The following is a 23,438-nucleotide window of genomic DNA, read 5'->3' as shown; positions in this document are numbered from 1 at the left end:
GTCCCACGGGGGGCTCACAGTCTTAATCCCCATTTGACAGATGAGCTGACGGAGGCACAGAGAAGCTAAGTGACTTGCCCAAAGTCACACAGCTAATTGGCGGAGCCGGGATTTGAACCCATGACCTCTGACTCCAAAGCCCAGGCTCTTTCCACTGAGCCACATGTGCCAAGGACCCTTCTAAGCGCTGGCGTAGTTACAAGATCATCAGGTTGTCCCACGGGGGGCTCACAGTCTTAATCCCCATTTGACAGATGAGCTAACTGAGGCACAGAGAAGCTAAGTGACTTGTGCAAAGTCACACAGCTAATTGGCGGAGCCGGGATTTGAACCCATGACCCCTGACTCCAAAGCCCGGGCTCTTTCCACTGAGCCACATGTGCCAGGCACCCTTCTAATCACTGGGGGAGTTGCAAGATAATCAGGTAGTCCCACGTGAGGCTCACACTCTTCGTGCCCATTTTCCTGATGAGGGAACTGAGGCCCAGGGAAATGAAGTGACTTGCCCAAGGTCACACAGCAGACAAGTGGCGGAGGCGGGATTAGAACCCACGACCTCTGACTCCCAAGCCCAGGGTCTTGCCACTAGGCCAAGCTGCTTCCCCGGTGACAGCGGGGGTAGGTTCTCCTTCTCCAGTCCCAGTTAGAACCAGCAATCAATCAATCAATCAATCAATTGTATGTACTGAGCGCTTACTGTGTGCAGAGCACTGTACTAAGCGCTTGGGAAGTACAGGTTGGCAGCAGGCAGGGGGTTAGCCGGGATGACCCCAGAGGGCTCATTAACTCTCTAACGAGTTCTGACCTCAGGACCTTTAGTAGGCACCTATGAATTAGGCACATAATAATAATAATGTTGATATTTGTTAAGCACTTACTATGTGCAAAGCACTGTTCTAAGCACTGGGGAGGTTGCAAGGTGATCAGGTTGTCCCACGGGGGGCTCGCAATTTTAATCCCCATTTTACAGATGAGGTAACTGAGGCACAGAGAAGTGACTTGCCCAAACTCACACAGCTGACAGTAGGCAGAGCTGGGATTTGAACCCATGACCTCTGACTCCAAAGCCCAGGCTCTTTCCACTGAGCCACAGCAGCTTCTCCATCATTTATACCCCGTGGGCTGAGCGCTTATTACAGTGCTCTGCCCACAGTAAGCACTCAGTAAATACCCCTTGGGCCTCAGTGTCCCGCTCAACGGGACACCATCCATGTCCTCCCCTCCCTCTCGACTCCCTGGGCTCAGCCAAGTGCTGAGCCCCTAGTAACCCCTCACAACAATAATAATAATAATAATGGCATTTATTAAGCGCTTACTATATGCAAAGCACTGTTCTAAGCGCTGGCGAGGTTACAAGGAAATCAGGTTGTCCCACGGGGGGGCTCACAGTCTTCATCCCCATTTTACAGATGAGGGAACTGAGGCCCAGAGAAGTTAAGTGACTTGCTCAAAGTCACACAGCTGACAGTTGGCAGAGTCGGAAATCGAACCCATGACCCCTGACTCCAAAGCCCGGGCTCTTTCCACTGAGCCACCCCCTGATCATAATCATCTATTGGATGGCCCTCTCCCAAGCACTCAGCACAGTGCTTACCCCAAAGTAACCCCCATATCCTAATAATTGTTGTATTAAGCGCTTACCACGCACTGTACTTAATAAGCACTGGGGTGAAGAGAAGTAAATCGAGTGGGACACAGTCATTCATTCATGCATTCATTCAATCGTATTTACTGAGCACTTACTGTGTGCAGAGCACTGTAATAAGCGTTTGGAAAGCACAGTTTGGCAACAAATAGAGACAATCCCTGCCCAACAACGGGCTCACAGTCTAGAAGGGGGCTCAGTCTTAAATCATTATTAGCTATCGGATTGTCCTTCCCCAACACTCAGCACAGTGCTTAGCCCCTAGTAACTCCTTAATAATAATAATAATGACATTTATTAAGCGCTTACTCCGTGCAAAGCACCGTTCTAAGCGCTGCGGGATACAAGGTGATCAGGTTGTCCCACGTGGGGCTCACAGTCTTAATCCCATTTTACAGATGAGGTAACTGAGGCACAGAGAAGTTAAGTGGCTTGCCCAAGGCCGCACAGCTGACAAGTGGCGGAGCCGGAATTCGAACCCATGACCTCTGACTCCGAAGCCTGTGCTCTTTCCACTGAGCCATGCTGCTTCTCCAAAGCAAACTCCTTGACACCCCTACCACCATGATCATCTATCGGACTGCCCTCTCCCAATAATAATAATAATTATTATTATTATTATTATGGCATTTGTTAAGTGCTTACTATGTGCCAGGCACTGTACTAAGCACCGGAGTGGATACAAGCAGCGTGGCTCGGTGGAAAGAGCCCGGGCTTTGGAGTCAGAGGTCATGGGTTCAAATCCCCGCTCTGCCAACCGTCAGCTGTGTGACTTTGGGCAAGTCACTTCTCTGGGCCTCTGTCACCCCATCTGTAAAATGGGGATTAAAACCGTAAACCCCCCGTGGGCCAACCTGATCACCTTGTAACCTCCCCGGCGCTTAGAGCATTGCTTTGCACATAGTAAGTGCTTAACAAATATCATCATCATCAATCGTATTTATTGAGCGCTCACTATGTGCAGAGCACTGTACTAAGCACTTGGGAAGTACAAATTGGCAACATATAGAGACAGTCCCTACCCAACAGTGGGCTCACAGTCTAAAATACCAAATACCATCATTAATACTATTATTGTTACAAGCAAACCGGGTTGGACACAGTCCCCGTCCCATGCGGGAAGCAGCGTGGCTCAGTGGAAAGAGCACGGGCTTTGGAGTCAGAGGTCACGGGTTCGTATCCCGACTCCGCCACATGTCTGCTGTGTGACCTTGGGCAAGTCACTTAACTTCTCTGAGCCTCGGTTACCTCGTCTGTAAAATGGGGATTAAGACTGTGAGCCCCACGTGGGACAACCTGATCACTTTGTATCCCCCCAAGCGCTTAGAACAGTGCTTTGCACATAGTAAGCGCTTAACAAATACCAACATTATTATTATTATTATTATTATGCGGCGGTCCCGATCTCAATCCCCATTTTCCAGATGAGGTCAACGAGGCCCAGGGAAGTAAGGCGACTTGCCCAAGGTCACAAAAGTGGCAGAGCTGGGATTAGAACCCACGACCTACCATCTCCCGGGCCCGATCCGTTCCTCCCTGCTGCTTCGAGGGCTCAGCACAGTGCTTAGCTCCTAGACACCCCTTAGTACAGTGCTCTGCACACAGTTTATGTTCAATAAAAACTATGAAATAACATACCACCAGCCACCATCAGCACTTAGTGGCCTGTCCTCTCCCAAGCGCTCAGCACAGTTCTCAGCCAATCGATCAATCAATCAATCAATCGTATTTATTGAGCGCTTACTATGTGCAGAGCACTGGACTAAGCGCTTGGGAAGTACAAATTGACAACACATAGAGCCAGTCCCTACCCAACAGTGGGCTCACAGTCTAAAAGTGCCTCGTGACCTTTTAGTCCCCCCCCCCCCCAGCCCCCCACTACTTATTGGCCCGTCCTCTCCCCGGCGCTCAGCACAGCGTTGGCCCCCTTTTAACCCTTGAATCCCCTCCCCCGGCCCCCCCCACTGACCCAGAAGAGGAGGTTGAAGAGGAACATGAGGTATTTGATGCAGCGCAGGCAGCCGCGGGCCATGCTGCACCTCTTGAGCTCTAGGAGGAAGATGAAGGAGAGGTCGAGGTAGAAGACCACCAGCTTGTTCCCTCGGGGGGCGGCGGCGGCGGCCGAGGAGGGGGAGGAGGAGGAGGCCGGGGGGCTGTGCCCCTTGCTGGCCGGCGACGGGCTCCGGCGGTAGGGGGTCTCCTCCGTGCTGGACCGCCGCATGGCCGCCAAGGCGGGGAGGGGCCCCCCGGCCGGCCCAGGGGACCGGACCCTCGCTCCGGCCGCCGCCGCCGGTGGGAGCGGGGGGTCCTCCCGGGGATCCTCCCGGGGGTCCTCCCGGGGGTCCTCCCCGCCCCGCCGCCAAGCAGGGCCCGGCCAAGGCCCAGCGCGCCCGCCCAGTGGCCACCCACCGCCCTGACGCACAGCAGCCCCCCACCCGCCCACCGCCCACCGCCCACTTCTCACAAACCTCCTCCCCCTCCTCCCCGCCCCATCCCTGCTTCCCTCTTCCCTCGCCTCCTCTCTGTTCCCATCCCTGCTTCTCTCCTCCCTCCTCCCCTCCCTCCTTCCCCACCCCTGCTTCTCCCCTCCCTCCTCCCCTCCCTCCTTCCCCACCCCTGCTTCTCCCCTCCCTCCTTCCCCATCCCTGCTTCTCTCCTCCCTCCTCCCCTCCCTCCTTCCCCACCCCTGCTTCTCCCCTCCCTCCTTCCCCATCCCTGCTTCTCTCCTCCCTCCTCCCCTCCCTCCTTCCCCATCCCTGCTTCTCCCCTCCCTCCTTCCCCATCCCTGCTTCTCTCCTCCCTCCTCCCCTCCCTCCTTCCCCATCCCTGCTTCTCTCCTCCCTCCTCCCCTCCCTCCTTCCCCATCCCTGCTTCTCTCCTCCCTCCTCCCCTCCCTCCTTCCCCATCCCTGCTTCTCTCCTTCCTCCTCCCCTCCCTCCTTCCCCATCCCTGCTTCTCTCCTTCCTCCTCCCCTCCCTCCTTCCCTGCTTCCCTCCTAGCTGCTCCCTTCCCTCCTCTCTACCCCATCTCTGCTTCTCTCCTCCCTCCTCCTCTCCCTCCTTCCCCATCCCTGCTTCTCTCCTTCCTCTTCCCCTCCCTCCTTCCCTGCTTCTCTCCTAGCTGCTCCCTTCCCTCCTCTCTGCCCCATCTCTGCTTCTCTCCTCCCTCCTCCTTTCCCTCCTTCTCCATCCCTTCTTCCATCCTCCCTGCTCCCTCCTTCTTCCCCATCCCTGCTTCCCTCCTCCCTGCTCTCTTCCCTCCTCTCTGCTCCCCATCCCTGCTTCTCTCCTCCCTCCTCCCCTCCCTCCTTCTCCATCCCTGCTTCTCTCCTCCCTGCTTCTCTCCTCCACCCTCCCCTCCCTCCTTCCCCATTCCTGCTTCCCCCATCCCTGCTCCCCTCTCTCCTTCCTGCTCCCTCCTCCTGCCTCTCCTCCCTCCTCCCCCTTCTTCTCTCTCCTCCCTCCTCCCCCTTCTTCTCTCTCCTCCCTCTCCCTCCTCCCCCCCTTCTACAAAAGCATTCAGGATATGGCACCCCACTCCTCAAAAAACTTCAGTGGTTGCCCATCCATCTCCACATCAAAGAAAAACTCCTCACCCTAGGCTTTAAAGCCCTCCATCCTCCTACCTCACTTTGCTTTTGTCCTCCTCTAACCAGCCCGCACACTCCACTGGTGCACACTCCACTCCTAAACCTTCTCACTGGGCCTCCATCTCACCTGTCTCGCAGCTGACCCCTCGCCCACATCCTGCCTCTGGCCTGGAACACCCCCACCCCCCCCAAATCCCACAGAAAACAACTCTCCCCCCCTCCCAAGCCTTACTGAAGACCCATCTCCTCCAAGAGGCCTTCCCAGACTAAGCCCCACTTCTCCTCATCTCCCGCTCCCTTCTGCAGCCCCCTGACTCGCTTCCTTTCTTCTCCCCACCCCCAGCCCCGCAGCACTTATGTTCACATCTGTCATTTTATTTATTTGTATTCATGTCTATCTCCCCACCTCTAGACTTGTTAACTTGTTATGGGCAGGGAATGTGTCTGTTTATTGTTGTATAGTCCTCTCCCAAGTGCTCAGTACAGTGTTCTACACACAGTAAGCACTTAATAAATACCCTCCCCTCTCTCCTCCCTCATCCCAGATCCCCTCCCTCCTCCCCTGCAACCAGCTCATTTCCCTTCTCCTTGTGTCCCTGCCCAGACCAGGGAGGGGGCAGGGGGTACAGAGGGAAGCTGGAGGCAAGGAATGGGAGGAGGGGGTTTGAGTGGTCCCTGGATCTCTACCTGCTTTAGTTTTCCCAGGTTCTGGTCCCCTACGGGAGAGGAAACCAGAATTCCGGGGTGCAGAGGGAAGGAGGCTGGGTTGTTCGCTGGGGACAAGGAGATGGGGGACGCACGGGGCAGGCGATGTTAGGCCTTAAACCCTCAAAGATCACCCCTCTCCCAGCCCCAAATCTAGCCAGCGTGGTTCAGTGGAAAGAGCCCAGGCTTTAGATTCAGAGGTCACGGGTTCAAATCCCTGCTCCGCCACTTGTCAGCTGTGTGACTTTGGGTAAGTCACTTAACTTCTCTGTGCCTCAGTGACCTCATCTGAAAAATGGGGATTAAGACTGTGAGTGCCCCGTGGGACAACCTGATCACCTTGTAACCTCCCCAGCGCTTAGAACAGTGCCTTGCGCATAGTAAGCGCTTAAGAAATGCCATCATTATTATTATTATCTATCCGTAATCTCCCCTGTGAGATGAAAACTCTTTGAGGCCCTACCAACTCTGTTGTACTGGACTTTCCCAAGGGCTTAAGGCCAGTGCCCTGCACACAGTGAGTGCTCAATAATAATAATAATAATAATAGTGGTATTTGTTAAGCGCTTACTATTTGCCAAGCACTGTTCTAAGTGCTGTATATACGTATACACCTGTATATATGTATATATGTTTGTACATATTTATTACTCTATTTTACTTGTACACATCTATTCTACTTATTTTATTTTGTTAATATGTTTGGTTTTGTTCTCTGTCTCCCCCTTCTAGACTGTGAGCCCACTGTTGGGTAGGGACTGTCTCTACGTGTTGCCAACTTGTACTTCCCAAGCGCTTAGTAAAGTGCTCTGCACACAGTAAGTGCTCAATAAATACGATTGATTGATTGATTGATTGGGGGAGATACAAGGTAATCAGGTTGCCCCCACGTGGGGCTCACAGTCTTCATCCCCATTTTAAAGATGAGGTCACTGAGGCACAGAGAAGTTAAGTGACTTACCCAAGGTCGCACAGCTGACCAGTGGCGGAGCTGGGATTAGAACCCACGACCTCTGACTCCAAAGCCCGGGCTCTTTCCTCTGAGCCACGCTGCTTCTCTAATACAATACCACTGATTAATTAGCTGAGGCCAGGGATCATGTCTACCAACAGTACTGTAGTATCCTTTCTGAGTGCTCAGTATAGTGCTCTGCCCATAGTAAGGGCTCAATAGAAACCATTGATGGATGCCCTCTTCCATGACCGTGGCCGGAGGAGGAGGGTGGGGGGCTCCTGGGAACTCGGAAGCAGAAGATTTTGGGGTGGGGGTGAGGCTGGGGCCGGAGGGTGGGGAAGAGGAGAGGAGAGAGGGTTTGGGGGGAAGTCCCGTCTGGACTACTGCATCAGCCTTCTCTCTGATCTCCCATCCTCTTTTCTCTCCCCACTTCAGTCCATACTTCATGCTGCTGCCCGGATTATCTTTGTCCAGAGACACTCTGGGCATATCACTCCCCTCCTCATAAATCTCCAGTGGCTACCAATCAATCTGCGCATTAGGCAGAAACTCCTCACCCTGGGCTTCAAGGCTGTCCATCCCCTCGCCCCCTCCTACCTCACCTCCCTTCTCTCCTTCTACAACCCAGCCCGCACCCTCCGCTCCTCCGCCGCTAATCTCCTCACCGTTAGGCCTCGTTCTCTCCTGTCCCGCCGTCCACCCCCGGCCCACGTCATCCCCCGGGCCTGGAATGCCCCCAATCCCTCTGCCCATCCGCCAAGCTCGCTCTCTTCCTCCCTTCAAGGCCCTACTGAGAGCTCACCTCCTCCAGGAGGCCTTCCCAGACTGAGCCCCTTCCTTCCTCTCCCCCTCGTCCCCCTCTCCATCTCCCCCATCTTACCTCCTTCTCTTCCCCACAGCACCTGTATATATGTATATATGTCTGTACATATTTATTACTCTATTTATTTATTTTACTTGTACATATCTATTCTATTTATTTTATTTTGTTAGTATGCTTGGTTTTGTTCTCTGTCTCCCCCTTTTAGACTGTGAGCCCACTGTTGGGTAGGGACTGTCTCTATATGTTGCCAACTTGTACTTCCCAAGCGCTTAGTCCAGTGCTCTGCACACAGTAAGCGCTCAATAAATATGATTGATGATGATGATGATCTCCCCTCCTCCTCCACCCCGCCACTGATGCTGTCTGCCCCCTCTTCTCCAAGTTGGCCAGAGCCTTTTGGAGCTTTTAAATGGGGGAGGGGGTCCTCACTTCCCCCCCATGGACCGCGGCGAGTCTGGACAGCCCGGTCCAGCCCGCAGCCTGACTCTAGTCTGGAAACTCACTGTGGGCAGGGGATGTATCTGTTTATTGTTCTACTGTCCCCTCCCAAGCACTCAGTCCAGTGCTCTGCACACAGTAAGCGCTTAATAAATACAACCGGCTGAATGAATGAATGGGGAGGGGGCTCCTGCCTCTCGGTCCAGCAGACGAGGTCAGAGGTCACCCTGGTGGGACAGAGGAGGGGACGAGGGGAGGGGGGGAAGGAAGCAAGAAGACCAGTTTTCCCAAGAGCTGGGCGGCCATGCATATAACTTGGAAATGACATGCAAAACGGTATGCTATTCCACGCTCCGTGTTTTTGAGGGAGCTCCTTGGGATTGGGCAGGGCCGCACCATCAGGGGGATGGGCAGAGTGGGGCAAGAATAATAATAATAATAATAGTATTTCTTTAGCGCTTACTCTGTGCCAGGCACTGTACTAAGCGCTGGGGTGGATCCAAGCAAATCGGGTTGGACACCTGTCCCACGTGGGGCTCCCAGTCTCCATCCCCAGATGAGGTCACTGAGGCCCAGAGAAGTGAAGTGGCTTGCCCAAGGTCACACAGCAGACAAGTGGCGGAGCCGGGATTAGAACCCACGACTTGAGAAGCCCTCTAGACTGGGAGCTCGTTGCGGGCAGGGAATGTGTCTGTTATATTGTTCTGCTGTCCTCTCCCAAGCACTTAGTCCAGTGCTCCACACACAGTAAGCGCTTAACAAATCCCGTTATTATTATTATTATTAAGAGAAGCAGTGTGGCTCAGTGGAAAGAGCCCAGGCTTGGGAGTCAAGGGTCGTGGGTTCAAATCCCGACTCTGCCACTTGTCAGCTGTGTGACTTTGGGCAAGTCACTTCACTTCTCTGGGCCTCAGTTACCTCATCTGTAAAATGGGGATGAAGACTGTGAGCCCCCCGTGGGGCAACCTCATCACCTTGTAACCTCCCCAGCACTTAGAACAGTGCTTTGCACATAGTAAGTGCTTAACAAATGCTATTATTATTATTATTATTATTATTATTATTATTATTATTATTATTCTCAGAGCCTCAGTTCCCTCATCTGTAAAAACTGGGGACTGGGACCATGAGCCCCACATGGCACAGGGACTGTGTCCAACCTGATTTGCTTGTATTCACCCCAGCGCTTGGTACAGTGCCCGGCACCTAGCAAACGCTTAAAAATACCACTATTATCACATTATTATTCTTATTATTACCCCTGCCCCGGCCCAGTCCCAGTTCTGGTCCCTGCGGAGGAGCCTGGAAAGAGGAAGGAGAAATGACAGGAGCCAATGGCGAGAACCCCAAACCCCCAAGCCGGCCCTCCCAGCGGACACCAAACTGGGAGAGGCTGGGGAGTACCGATTTGTACTACCCAAGCGCTTAGTACAGCACTCTGCACACAGTAAGCGCTCAATAAATACAATTGAATGAATGAATGAATGGGGAGAGAGCCCACTGTTGGGCAGGGACCATCTCTATATGTTGCCAAATTGTACTTCCCAAGCGCTTAGTACAGTGCTCTGTGCACAGTAAGCACTCAATAAATACGATTGAATGAATGAATGAGGGAGGGGATGAGGAGGAGGATGGAGGGGAAATGGAGAGGGGAAGCAGCAGGGAGCAGGGGGAAAGGCCCCCATCATCATCATCATCATCAATCGTATTTATTGAGCGCGTACTGTGTGCACAGCACTGTACTAAGCGCTTGGGAAGTACAAGTTGGCAACATAGCAGCGTGGCTCAGTGGAAAGAGACCCTCGTTCCCCCTCGCCCCCCTCTCCATCCCCCCATCTTACCTCCTTCCCTTCCCCACAGCACCTGTATAGATGTATATATGTTTGTACAGATTTATTACTCTATTTATTTTACTTGTCCATATCTATCCTATTTATTTTATTTTGTTAGTATGTTTGGTTTTGTTCTCCATCTCCCCCTTTTAGACTGTGAGCCCACTGTTGGGTAGGGACTGTCTCTCTATGTTGCCAATTTGTACTTCCCAAGCGCTTAGTACAGTGCTCTGCACATAGTAAGCGCTCAATAAATACGATTGATGATGATGATGATGATATAGAGACAGTCGCTACCCAACAGTGAGGCCCCCAGACTGTGTCCGTCTCCCCGAGCTTCCGGAGTCAGGGCTGCTGGGCCCAGAGCAGAGCGGCTCCACCTCTCCGGGGATGGTGATCCTGGCCCGACCCCTGCCCACCCCGCAGAGTGGGGGGGAGACTCCACCGGGGACCCCCACCCCCCATCAACACACAGTCACACCAAACGTCCACGTACGCACAAAAACCCACATTCACACGTACACACGCACAGGCCCCCTCACACACATGAACTCAGTTGGGCACACACAAACGCAAACAGAGCCCTTCCCCAACATCGCCGGCTTCTCCCTGGGGGCCGTGGAATCCGGGAGCACAGCCGGTGGATGGGACGGGAAAAATCCAGCAATGGACACCGAGGCAGGGATAAATAAATCTACAGCAACCAGGAGGGAAGCTGGATTGGGTGGATGTGTGGACGAAGGACCCATCTGGGTCGATGAGGGGAGGGTCGGGGGTGTGGGATGGTCCGCGCTGGGTCACTGGGGGAGAGACAGGGATGGAGAGGGAAGAGTCGGGGGGTTGGATGGTCCATGCTGGGTCACTGGGGGACGGCTGGGAATGGAGAGGGGGGAATCAGCGGAGTGGGATGATCAACGTCTAACCATGAAGCGCTTAGTACAGTGCTCTGCACATAGTAAGCGCTCAATAAATACGATTGATGATGATGATGATGTATATATGTCTGTACATATTTATTACTGTATTTAATCATTTATTTTACTTGTAGATATCTATTCTATTTATTTTATTTTGTTAGTCTGTTTGGTTCTGTTCTCTGTCTCCCCCTTTTAGACTGTGAGCCCACTGTTGGGTAGGGACTGTCTCTAGATGTTGCCAATTTGTACTTCCCAAGCGCTTAGTACAGTGCTCTGCACACAGTAAGCGCTCAATAAATACGATTGATGATGATGATGATGTATATATGTCTGTACATATTTATTACTCCATTTATTTATTTTACTTGTACATATCTATTCTATTTATTTTATTTTGTTAGTATGTTTGGTTCTGTTCTCTGTCTCCCCCTTTTAGACTGTGAGCCCACTGCTGGGTAGGGACTGTCTCTAGATGTTGCCAGTTTGTACTTCCCAAGCGCTTAGTACAGTGCTCTGCACATAGTAAGCGCTCAATAAATACGATTGATGATGATGGTGATGATGTATATATGTCTGTACATATTTATTACTCTATTCATTTATTTTACTTGTACATATCTATTCTATTTATTTTATTTTGGTAGTATGTTTGGTTTTGTTCTCAGTCTCCCCCTTTTAGACTGTGAGCCCGCTGTTGGGTAGGGACTGTCTCTAGATGTTGCCAATTTGTACTTCCCAAGCGCTTAGTACAGTGCTCTGCACATAGTAAGCGCTCACTAAATACGATTGATGATGATGATGATGAAGGCGGACGTGTCCAGGGCTGCTCAGGAGGGGAGGACTTAGTGGAGGCCCAATCCCGGTAGCTCCACGTAACACTCATTGAATTGCACTTTCCGAGCACTTAGTACAGTGCTCTGCACACAGAAAGCGCTCAATAAATACGATTGAATGAACATACGCAAATGTGCCACTACTTAACGCAGATCCACAGAAGAGGAGGAGAGAAGCAGTGTGGCTCAGTGGCAAAGAGCCCGGGCTTTGAAGTCAGAGGTCATGGGTTCAAATCCCGGCTCCGCCAATTGTCAGCTGTGTGACTTTGGGCAAGACACTTCTCTGTGCCTCAGTTACCTCATCTGTAAAATGGGGATTAAGACTGTGAGCCCCCCGTGGGACAACCTGATCACCTTGTAACCTTCCCAGCGCTTAGAACAGTGCTTGGCACATAGTAAGCGCTTAATAAATGCCATCATTAATGAGGACAAGAGAAGTGGCGCGGCCTATCGGAAAGGGTTCGGGCCTGGGAGCCAGAGGACCTGGGTTCTAATGCCAGCTCTGCCAAATGTCTGCTAGGTGACCCTGGGCAAGTCACTTTTCTGTGACTGTTACCTCATGGGGATTAAATCCTACCTCCTCCTACCCAGCCCGGGAGCCCCATGTGGAAAAGGGACTGCATCCAACCTGATTAACTTGTCTACCCCAGTGCTTAGAACAGTGCTTGGCACTTAGTAAATGCTTAATAAGTACCATTGTTAAGGTCACCGGGAAAACCCTCCTAGACATCAGTGTACATATTTATTACTCTATTTATTTATTTATTTATTTTACTTGTACATATCTATTCTATTTATTTTATTTTGTTATTATGTTTGGTTTTGTTCTCTCTCTCCCCCTTTTAGACTGTGAGCCCACTGTTGGGTAGGAACTGTCTCTATATGTTGCCAACTTGTACTTCCCAAGCGCTTAGTACAGTGCTCTGCACACAGTAAATGCTCAATAAATGCAATTGATTGATCAGTGTGTGAAGGGCAACCCCTTTGGGGGTCAAGGCGGCCATCCCTCTGCCTCTGGCTGAAACTGCCCCATAACCCCTCTTCACAGAGCCAGACTGATTTATCTCAACCTGCTGTGAGATGTTCTCTCTCTGGGAATACATTCCCTCGCCCCTTCCCTCTCTGGAAATATTATTTCCTCATTCTCTTCTAGGTAATCAATTAATTGTGCTAATTATTAAGCACTTAATAGGTGCCAGTTCTGTGCACTGGGGAAGATACAAGATAACCCTGTCGCAGTTTCTGCCGCACACAGGGCTCACAATCTAGGTGTGACTGAATCCCCATTTTACAGAGGAGGAGAATGAGGCCCAGAGAGGTTAAGTGACTTGCCAGAAGTCACACTGCTAGCCAGGGCCACAGTGCTCTGCACACAGTAAGCGCTTAATATAGTTGAATTGAAATTGATGGGAGCATGGATAGTAAGCACTTAATGAATACCATTATTATTATTAGGTTTGAGTTTCCCTCCTCCCAGCTCTGTGCTCTTTCCATCAGGCCACTCTGCTTTCTCTGGGAGCATCAAAAACAAGACTGACCCATGCGGGGAAGGTTTGGAGCAGACTTCCTGTCGTCCCGTGTGCCCACCCTCCAAGACTATTTGCTAAACGCTTCCTAGGTGTCAAGCACTGCACTAAGCGCTGGGGTAGATTCAAGATCATCAGATCAGACCCAATCGCTGTCCCGCATGGGGGCTCAGTCGAAGAGAGAGGGAGAACAGGGAGAGAATCCTCATTTTTCAGAGGAGGAAACGATGGCACGGAGAAGTGAAGTGACTTTTCCAAGGTCACACAGCAGGTAGGGCCTGAGTGCCCCCTTCTAATCAATCAATCAATCAATCGTATTTATTGAGCGCTTACTGTGTGCAGAGCACTGTAATAAGCTCTTGGGAAGTACAAGTTGGCAACATATAGAGACAGTCCCTACCCAACAGTGGGCTCACAGTCTAGAAGGGGGAGACAGAGAACAAAACCAAACATACTAACAAAATAAAATAAATAGAATAGATATATACAAGTAAAATAAATAGAGTAATAAATATGTACAAACATATATACATATATACAGGTGCTGTGGGGAAGGGAAGGAGGTAAGATGAGGGGGATGGAGAGGGGGATGAAGGGGAGAGGAAGGAAGGGGCTCAGTCTGGGAAGGCCTCCTGGAGGACTAGACTGTGAGATCGTTGTTGGGTAGGGACCATCTCTATATGTTGCCAACTTGTACTTCCCACACGCTTAGTACAGTGTTCTGCACACAGTAAGCACTCAATAAATACGATTGAATGAATGAATGAATGAATGAATGATGAGGGCTCGTGGAGGACCGTTTCCTAGCCATCGACACCATCATTCATTCAATCGTATTTTTATGTGCTTACTGTGTGCAGAGCACTGCAGTTCTTAGTACAGTGCCTGGCACATAGTAGGTGCTTAACCAATACCATCATTATTATTAATTATTATCAGGCAACAGGCCCAGATGGGAGGAGGAGGTGGCCAGGGGAGAAACCCCGGGGGCCACTTGTTGCCTTATTCAGATGGACATGGGTTTAACCTGACTCCCCTATGCTGCTTCTCCGCCTCCGTTCCTGGGGAAAGGGGCTTTCGGGGATCCGTCCAGTTTTCGGTAGCCAGGAGACCCAAGATCCCAGCTGCAAATAGCTCCTCTTGTCTCCCCCTCTAGACTGTAAGCTCTTTGTGGGCAAGGAATGTGTCTGTTATAGAGAGAGAGAAGCAGTGTGGCTTAATGGATAGAGCACAGGACCTGGGGTCTAATCCCAGCTCCACCACTGGTCTGCTGGGTGACCTTGGGTAAGTCACTTCACTTCTCTGGGCCTCATTTCCCTCATCTGTAAATTGGGGATTATGACTGTGAGCCCCATGTGGGACGGGGACTGTGCCCAACTTGATAACCTGGCATCTAGGACAGCCCTCAGAACAGTGCTTGGCACACAGTAAGCGCTTAACAAGCATGTGGTTTAGTGGATAGAGCACAAATTTAGGAGTCAGGAGGAACTGGGTTCATTCATTCATTCAATAGTAATTATTGAGCGCTTACTGTGTGCAAAGCCCTGTACTAAGTGCTTGGAATGCACAGTTCGGCAACAAATAGAGACAATCCCTGCCCACAGCGGGTTCACAGTTTAGAAGGGGGGAAGGTTCTAATCCCAGCTCTGCCACAGGTCTGCTGTGTGACCTTGGGCAAGTCACTGAACTTCTCCATGCCTCCACTATCTCGCCTTTTAAAAATGGAGATAAAAGAGTGTGAGCCCCAATATGGGACGGGGACTGTTTAAGTTGTATCTACCCCAGTGCTTAGAACAGTGCTTGGTACATAGTAAGTGCTTAACAAGTACTACTATTATTATTATATTGTTTTACTGTCCTCTCTCAAACACTTAGTACAGTGCTCTGCACACAGTAAGCGCTCAATATGTCCTGGGCCTGCCCAGTGGGGAGGGGGCCCAGCCTCCTCATCACCCGAGCCCCTGGTCATTCAGTCAGTCACTCCGTCAGTCAGCCAGCCCACCGCTCCTCCCGCCCTTCGGTTATGTGAATGAAGGCTACCAACCTCGTAGTTTGTTTTTTTTTAATGAAACACATTGGTGTGTTTCCCGAGCTGGGGGGTGGGGAGGGGATGGGGGTTGCCAGGGAAACTCTCGCCTCCCTCTCCAGCCCGGGAAATTGACTTGCCCTTGGAGTCCTGTCAGAGAGGGGCTGCGGTCAGCGGCAATTAGCATCACCTTGGAGAGCCTGGCTTCCTGATGGGAAAATAGGGCTGGGGGTTGGGGGGCCTGGAGACACCCCCGCCCCCCTCGTGTGTACGTGTACACACACACACACACACACACACACACACACACACACACACACACACACACACACACACATATATATATATATATATATATATATATATATATATATATCTCCCCCCCAGCCCGGGTTGGAGCAGCAGGGCTACACAGAGACATGCGATCTTTCCCCCAGTGACCCAGCATGGACCATCCCACACCCCCGACTCTCCTCTCTCCATCCCTGACTCTCCTCCAGTGACCCAGCACGGACCATCCAACACCTCTGACCCTCCTCTCTCCATCCCTGACTCTCCTCCAGTGACCCACCACAGATCATCCAACACCTCTGACCCTCCCCACTCCATCCCTGACTCTCCTCCTGTGACCTAGCACAGAGCACTCAACACCCCTGACTCTCCCCTCTCCATCCCCGCCTCTCCCCCAGTGACCCAACACAGAGACAGAGCCCTGGATCTCCCCCTGCCCCGCCTGTATTTCCAGCTGCACCATTAGGCTGGATCCGGTCGATGGATATTGATATCCTGGGGCAGGCCGAGCTGGAAGCCCGAGTGTGGGATCGGAAACCCCATCACGAGGGAGGGTTCCCCTTCCGGAGCCGCTCTCGTGCTCTGTCAGGGTCTCCGCCGACGGGCTTTCTGTCAGAGCCGCTGCTAATGTCTGCTAATGTCGCTTATTTAAGCCCCTTGAGGGTGGTCCCATCAGGGTGGTCTCACCGCCGTGGGTCTCAGGGAGTCTCTGAGCTCTGTTCACAGCTCTCGTTTATTTCTTTCTATTCCTGTCTGTCTCCCCCTCTAGTCTGTCAGTTCGTCGTGGGCCGGGAATGTGTCTGTTTATTGCTCTACTGTCCACTCCCAAGAGCTCAGTACAGTGTTCTGCACACAGTAAGTGCTCAATAAATACAACTGACCGGCTGACTGACTGACCCTCATTCTTCCACCTCAATTTTGCAGGTCCCCCAGATCCAGGTTTGCTTTTCCCAGCTTCTGAGCTCTGCCCTTCCTTCTTCCATCTCTGTTTTCTATGTCTCCTGGATCCCTGCTCACATTTCCCTGCCTCTGAGCTCAACGATGCAAAGACAGACTCGATGCCCAGCTTAGCATCATCATCATCATAGTCATCATCAATGGTATTTACTGAGCACCTCCTGGTTGCTGAGCACTGTACTACGTGCTTGGGAGAGAACAAACAACAGAGTTGTTAGACACGCCACCTGCCTACAATGAGCTTAGAATCTAGAGGGGGAGACAGACATTAATATAAGTAAATAATTTATACTATATAATTTAAAGATATGTTCATAAGTGCTCTGGGGTTTCTCCTACTTAGGGAGATGGGGGCCTATCAGTCAATCAATCAATGGTATTTACTATGTGCAGAGCAGTGTACTAAGCACTTGGGAGAGTACAATACAACGGAATTAACAGATACGTTCCCTGCCCATAATGAGCTAACAGTCTAGACTACTTCCTAGGAAGCAGCGTGGCTTCGTGGAAACAGCCCAGGCCTGGGAATCAGAAGGACCTGGGTTCTAATTCCGGATCTGCCACTTAGCTGCTGTGTGACCTTGGGCAAGTCATTTCACTGTGACCAGTGCTCAGTACAGTGTACAGCACTTAGTACGGTGCCTGGCACATAGTAAGTGCTTTACAAATACCAGAATAATTATTGTTATTCTTAGGGCCTCAGTTACCTCCTCTGTTTAAAGGGGATTAAGACGGGGACTTCCTTGTGGGACGGGAACTGTGTCCCACCTGATTATCTACCCTAGCGCTTAGAACAGTGTTTGACACAAAGTAAGCGCTTAACTAATACCATCATTATTACCCCCATGGGGTCCTCTTGCCTCTGCTGGACTTGCCCAAATCAGATTGGACAATGTTCCTGTCCCACGCAGGGCTCACGGTCTTAATCCCCATTTTGCGGACGAGGTAACTGAGGCCCAGAGAAGTGAACCGACTCACCCCAGGTCACCCAGCAAACAAGGGGCGGAGCCGGGATTAGAACCCAGGCCTTCCGATTCCCGGGACCGGGCTCTATCCATCTAGGCGACGCCGCAACCCGAAACGGTGAACCCCCTGCCTCTCCATGAGCCACCTTCTTTTAGACTGCGAGCCCACTGTTGGGTAGGGACTGTCTCTAGATGTTGCCAACTTGGACTTCCCAAGCGCTTAGTACAGTGCTCTGCACACAGTAAGCGCTCAATAAATACGATTGATTGATTGATTGATTGATTGATTGAGGTACCTGGAGTCTGACAGAGGGTTGGGTGGGCTCAGTTCTGTCTGGTCACAGCAGTCTCACGTCCAGGCGGTGGGAAGGCCAGAGGAAGTGGCCGCCCTGTAGGAAGGAACCGAGAGGGAGGGGGTCAGACCGTTTCTTGCCATGTGGGAGAAAGAGGGTTATCTGAGGTTTGGGGAGGACTCTGGGTGCCAGGCAGTCTTAAGCTCAGGAGAATAAACAGCAAAAATCAGGTAATTCATTCAATCGTATTTATTGAGCGCTTACTGTGTGCAGAGCACTGTACCAAGCACTTGGGAAGTACAAGCTGGCAACATAGAGCTATATATAAAAAATAATAATAATAATGATGGCATTTCTTAAGCACTTAGTATGTGCAAAGCACCGTTCTAAGCGCTGGGGAGGTTACAAGGCGATCAGGTTGTCCCACAGGCGGCAGGGTCAATTCCATGACAGTATAACTTTCCAAACTGCATATTCCTGTAGCCGGAATGTAGTTTACAAGAGCCTGACCTCAATAATCAAGGTAATGATGATGATGATATTTGTTAAGCACTTACTATGTGCAAAACACTGTTCTAAGCGCTGGGGAGGTTACAAGGTGATCAGGTTGTCCCACGGCGGGCTCACAGTTTTAATCCCCATTTTACGGATGAGGTAACTGAGGCCCAGAGAAGTTAAGTGACTTGGCCAAAGCCACACAGCTGACAGCTGGCGGAGCCGGGATTTGAACCCACGGCCTTAGACTCCAAAGGCCGGGCTCCTTTCACTGAGCCACGCTGCTTCTCGTGTTTCTCCCTCCTTGGGTTTATGGTCTTAATCCCCATTTTCCAGAGAATAATCGTAATAATTATGGTGCTTGTTAAGTGCTCACTATGGGCCAAGCACTGTTCTAAATACTGGGGTAGATTCAAGTTTGTCAGGTTGGACACAGTCCCTGTCCCTCTTACAGTTCACACTCGTAATCCCTATTTTACAGATGAGGGGATTGAAGCGAGGGGATTGAAGCAAGGGATTGAGGCACAGAGAAGTGAAGTGATTTTTCCAGGGTCACACAGCAGACAAGTGGCAGTGCTTGGATAAGAACCCAGGTCCTCCTGACTCCGAAGCCCATGCGCTATCCACTAGGTCATGATGTTTCTAGACTGTATGCTCAGTGGAAAGAACCTGGGCTTTGGAGTCAGAGGTCATGGGTTCAAATCCCGGCTCCTCCACTTGCCAGCTGTGTGACTTTGGGAAAGCCACTTAACTTCTCTGTGCCTCAGTTACCTCATCTGTAAAATGGGGATTAAGACTGTGAGCCCCCCGTGGGACAACCCGATCACCTTGTAACCTCCCAAGTGCTTAGAACAGTGCTTTGCACATAGTAAGCGCTCAATAAATGCTATCATTATTATTATTATTATCCCAGTCCAGGCCCTCCTCCCTCCCCTGATTTATTGCTCATCTCCTCCCTGAACTCCCCACCAGCGCTTAGAACAGTGCTCAGCGCTTAGAACAGTGCTTTGCACATAGTAAGCGCTTAATAAATGCCATTATTATAACTGCAGCATAGCCTAGTGGCTAGAGCCCGGGCCTGAGAGTCAGAAGTTCCTGGGTTCTAATCCTGGTTCTGCCACAGGCCTGCTGGGTGACCTTGGGTAAGTCATTTCACTTCTCCGGGCCTCAGTTCCCTCATCTGTAAAACAGGGATTGAGGCTGTGAGCTCCACATGGGACAGGGATAGTGTCCAACCCCATTTGCTTGTCTCCACTCCGGGGTTTAGTACAGTGCCTGCTACATAGTAAATCAATCAATCAATCAATCAATCGTATTTATTGAGCGCTTACTATGTGCAGAGCACTGTACTAAGCTCTTGGGAAGTACAGATTGGCATCACATAGAGACAGTCCCTACCCAACAGTGGGCTCACAGTCTAAAAGGGGGAGACAGAGAACAGAACCAAACATACCAACAAAATAGAAATGTACAAGTAAAATAAATAAATAAATAAATAAATAAATAAATAGAGTAATAAATATGTACAACCATATATACATATATACAGGTGCTGTGGGGAAGGGAAGGAGGTAAATACCATAATCATTCTTATTATTATTAGCTGCAACTTCAGCCTGGCCACGCCCCCTGAACCCCCCCACACAAACACACACGCAACACTAATGAAAAGCAACTTAATCATCATCATCAATCATCATCATATTTATTGAGCGCTTACTATGTGCAGAGCACTGTGCTAAGCGCTTGGGAAGTACAAATTGGCAACATATAGAGACAGTCCCTACCCAACAGTGGGCTCACAGTCTAAAAGGGGGAGACAGAGAACAAAACCAAACGTACTAACAAAGTAAAATAAATGGAATAGATAGGTACAAGTAAAATAAATAAATAAATAATAATAATAATAGCATTTATTAAGTGCTTACTATGTGCAAAGCACTGTTCTAAGCGCTGGGGAGGTTACAAGGAGATCAGGTTGTCCCACGGGGGGCTCACGGTCTTAATCTTAACTTGTCCTAGTGGAACGAGCATAGGCCTAGGAGCCAGAGCACCTGGTTCTAAACCCAGCTCTGCCACTGGTCTCCTCCAGGACCTTGGGCAAGTCACTTCACTTCCTCTGTGCCTCAGTTCCCTCATCTGCAAAATGGGGTTCAATACCTTTTATCTCTCTGTCTGTGAGCCCCACGTGGACCTAATCTGCTGGGATCTTCCTCCGTGCGTAGCACACTGATACAGTGCAAGTAAGTGCTCAACAAATACCACAGTTATGGTTATTAATGTACCTCCTATCAGAAATTTTAGTGCCTGTCAGCCATTAGACTGTATGTTCAGCACAGTGCTCTGCCAAGCACTGCTCTAAGCGCTGGGGTAGCTACAAGGTAATCAGGTTGTCCCATGTGGGGCTCACAGTCTTCATCCCCATTTTACAGATGAGGTCACTGAGGCCCAGAGAAGTTAAGTGACTTGCCCAAGGCCGCACAGCAGACAGGAGGCAGAGTCGGGATTAGAACCCACGTCCTCTGGCTCCTAAGCCCATTCATTCATTCATTCAATCGTATTTATTGAGCGCTCACTGTGTGCAGAGCACTGTACTAAGCACTTGGGAAGTACAGGAGAAGCAGCGTGGCTCAGTGGAAAGAGCCCGGGCTTTGGAGTCAGAGGTCATGGGTTCAAATCCTCGCTCCGCCAACTGTCAGCTGTGTGACTTTGGGCAAGTCACTTAACTTCTCTGTGCCTCAGTTACCTCATCTGTAAAATGGGGATGAAGACTGTGAGCCCCCCGTGGGACAACCTGATCACCTTGTAACCTCCCCAGTGCTTAGAACAGTGCTTTGCACATAGTAAGCGCATAACAAATACCATCATTATTATTATTATTACAAGTTGGCAATAAGAGCCCATGCTCTTTACACAAAGTCACGCTGCTTCTAAGCATTAAGTGCTTACTATGTGCTAAGCCCTGTACTAAACACTGGGGTAGATACAAGATAATAATAATAATTTTGGTATTTGCTAAGTGCGTAATATGTGCCAAGCACTGTTCTAAGCGCTGGGGGAGATACAAGGTGATCAGGTTGTCCCACATGGGGCTCACAGTCTTAACCCCCATTTTCCAGATGAGGTAACTGAGGCCCAGAAAAGTGATCAGATGATCAGATTGGACACAGTCCATGTCCCATGTGGGGCCAACAGTCTTAACGGGCTTTGGAGTCGGAGGTCATGGGTTCAAATCCCGGCTCTGCCACTTGTCAGCTGTGTGACTTTGGGCAAGTCACTTAACTTCTCTGGGCCTCAGTTACCTCATCTGTAAAATGGGGATTAAGACTGTGAGCCCCCCGTGGGACAACCTGATCACCTTGTATCCCCCCAGCACTTAGAACAGTGCTTTGCACATAGTAAGCGCTTAACAAATACCAAAAAAAAAAAAAAAATCCCCATTTTACAGATGAGGAACCTGGGGCCCAGAGAAGTGAAGTGACTTGCCCAAAGTCACACAGCTGATAAGTGGCGGAGTTGGAATGAGAACCCAGCTTCTTCTGACTTCCAGGACTGTGTTTGATCCACTAGGCCATGCTGCTCCTCTATTCATTGTAATAATAATAGTAATAATAATAATAATGGTATTTGTTAAGCACTTTCTATGGTGTCAAGCACTGTACTAAGCACTGGGGAGGCTACAGCAAATTGAGTTGGACACAGTCCCTGTCCCATGTGGGGCTCACGCTCTCAATCCCCATTTTCCAGATGAGGTAACTGAGGGCCAGAGAATAATAATAATAATAATGATATTTATTAAGTTCTTACTACGTGCCAAGCACTGTGCTAAGCACAGAGAAGTGAAGTGACTTCTTCAAGGTCACCCAGCAGATAGGTGATGGAGCCAGGATTTAGACCCCATGACCTTCTTTCTGACCCTCAGACCCGTGCTCCATCCACTGGGCCCTGCTGCTCCTCTGTTCGTTGTGGTCCATTCACCATAACCGAAGAGCAAGGGGATCTAATATGCAGTAAGAGGGATGCGGGTTAGCCTCAAAGAGGGATTTACATCTGTAGGACACCGGAGAAGGTGGCCAAAGACTTTCCCCTCCGCCAAGCTCGCTCTCTTCCTCCCTTCAAGGCCCTGCTGAGAGCTCACCTCCTCCAGGAGGCCTTCCCAGACTGAGCCCCTTCCTTCCTCTCCCCCTCGCCCCCCTCTCCATCCCCCCATCTTACCTCCTTCCCTTTCCCACAGCACCTGTATATATGGATATATGGTTGTACATATTTATTACTCTATTTATTTATTTATTTTACTTGTACATATCTATCCTATTTATTTTACTTTGTTGGTATGTTTGGTTCTGTTCTCTGTCTCCCCCTTTTAGACTGTGAGCCCACTGTTGGGTAGGGACTGTCTCTATGTGTTGCCAATTTGTACTTCCCAAGTGCTTAGTACAGTGCTCTGCACATAGTAAGCGCTCAATAAATACGATTGCTTGATTGATTGATTGATTGATTCAGGGAATCCCTGGTGAGGGAGGGAGATTCTTCCAGGTCTCTGATGGGTAGGGACTGTCTCTATATGTTGCCAATTTGTACTTCCCAAGCGCTTAGTACAGTGCTCTGCACACTGTAAGCGCTCAATAAATACGATTGATGATGATGGTCATAGTTGGAATAGGGGCAGTTCCAGGTGGAGGCAGGGGGATGGACCTGATGACCTCTGGAGGCCCCTAACCAGCTGAATACTCAGGGCTTGGTCCCGGGAGAAGTTTGAGTTACAAAATGAATACACTGGGTGTCATTTATCAGCTCGGTGTTACAAGGAACACGTTATAGATTTAATAAATTACAGGATTAAACAGTCAAAAGAAATAATGGTTATAACATATCCGCAGAATTGCAGAATAAAGCTGTCATGGATTCATCCTGAGCCGTGGAAGAGCTGGGGGAGAAAGAGATTAAGGGGATGGAGGTGGGAAGGGAGATCAGATGGGGAGGGGGAGAGGGGAGGAGAAGGAGGAGAAGATGGAATTCAGAAAGACCCGGGTTCTAATCCCGGCTCCACCACTTGTCTGCCTTGTGACCTTGGGCAAATCACTTCATTTCTCTAGGCCTCTGTTACCCCATCTGTAAAATGGGGATTAAGACTGTGAGCCCCACATG

At 50.3% G+C, this 23,438-nt stretch overlaps 1 protein-coding gene across 2 annotated transcripts in view; it reads right to left on the bottom strand.

The window, feature by feature from the left end:
- TSPAN4 (tetraspanin 4) overlaps positions 1 to 23,438 on the bottom strand; it is a 96,930-nt gene that overhangs the window by 43,369 nt on the left and 30,123 nt on the right. Inside the window, exons 3-4 of one of the 2 annotated variants that reach the window (XM_038764645.1) lie at positions 17,799 to 17,891; positions 3,615 to 3,694 (exon numbers count right to left, since the gene is read on the bottom strand). In XM_038764645.1, coding sequence (XP_038620573.1) covers positions 3,615 to 3,677 — 63 coding nt within the window. In that variant the 5' untranslated portion in view covers positions 3,678 to 3,694; positions 17,799 to 17,891. The remainder of the gene's footprint in view (positions 1 to 3,614; positions 3,695 to 17,798; positions 17,892 to 23,438) is intronic. The other variant, XM_038764646.1, reaches the window with a different exon arrangement.

The sequence above is a fragment of the Tachyglossus aculeatus genome, chromosome 22, assembly GCF_015852505.1.
Source record: "Tachyglossus aculeatus isolate mTacAcu1 chromosome 22, mTacAcu1.pri, whole genome shotgun sequence".
NCBI classification, from domain to species: Eukaryota; Metazoa; Chordata; class Mammalia; order Monotremata; family Tachyglossidae; genus Tachyglossus; species Tachyglossus aculeatus.
Note: the sequence above shows the minus strand (reverse complement) of the source record. Positions and strands in the feature narration are given on the sequence as shown.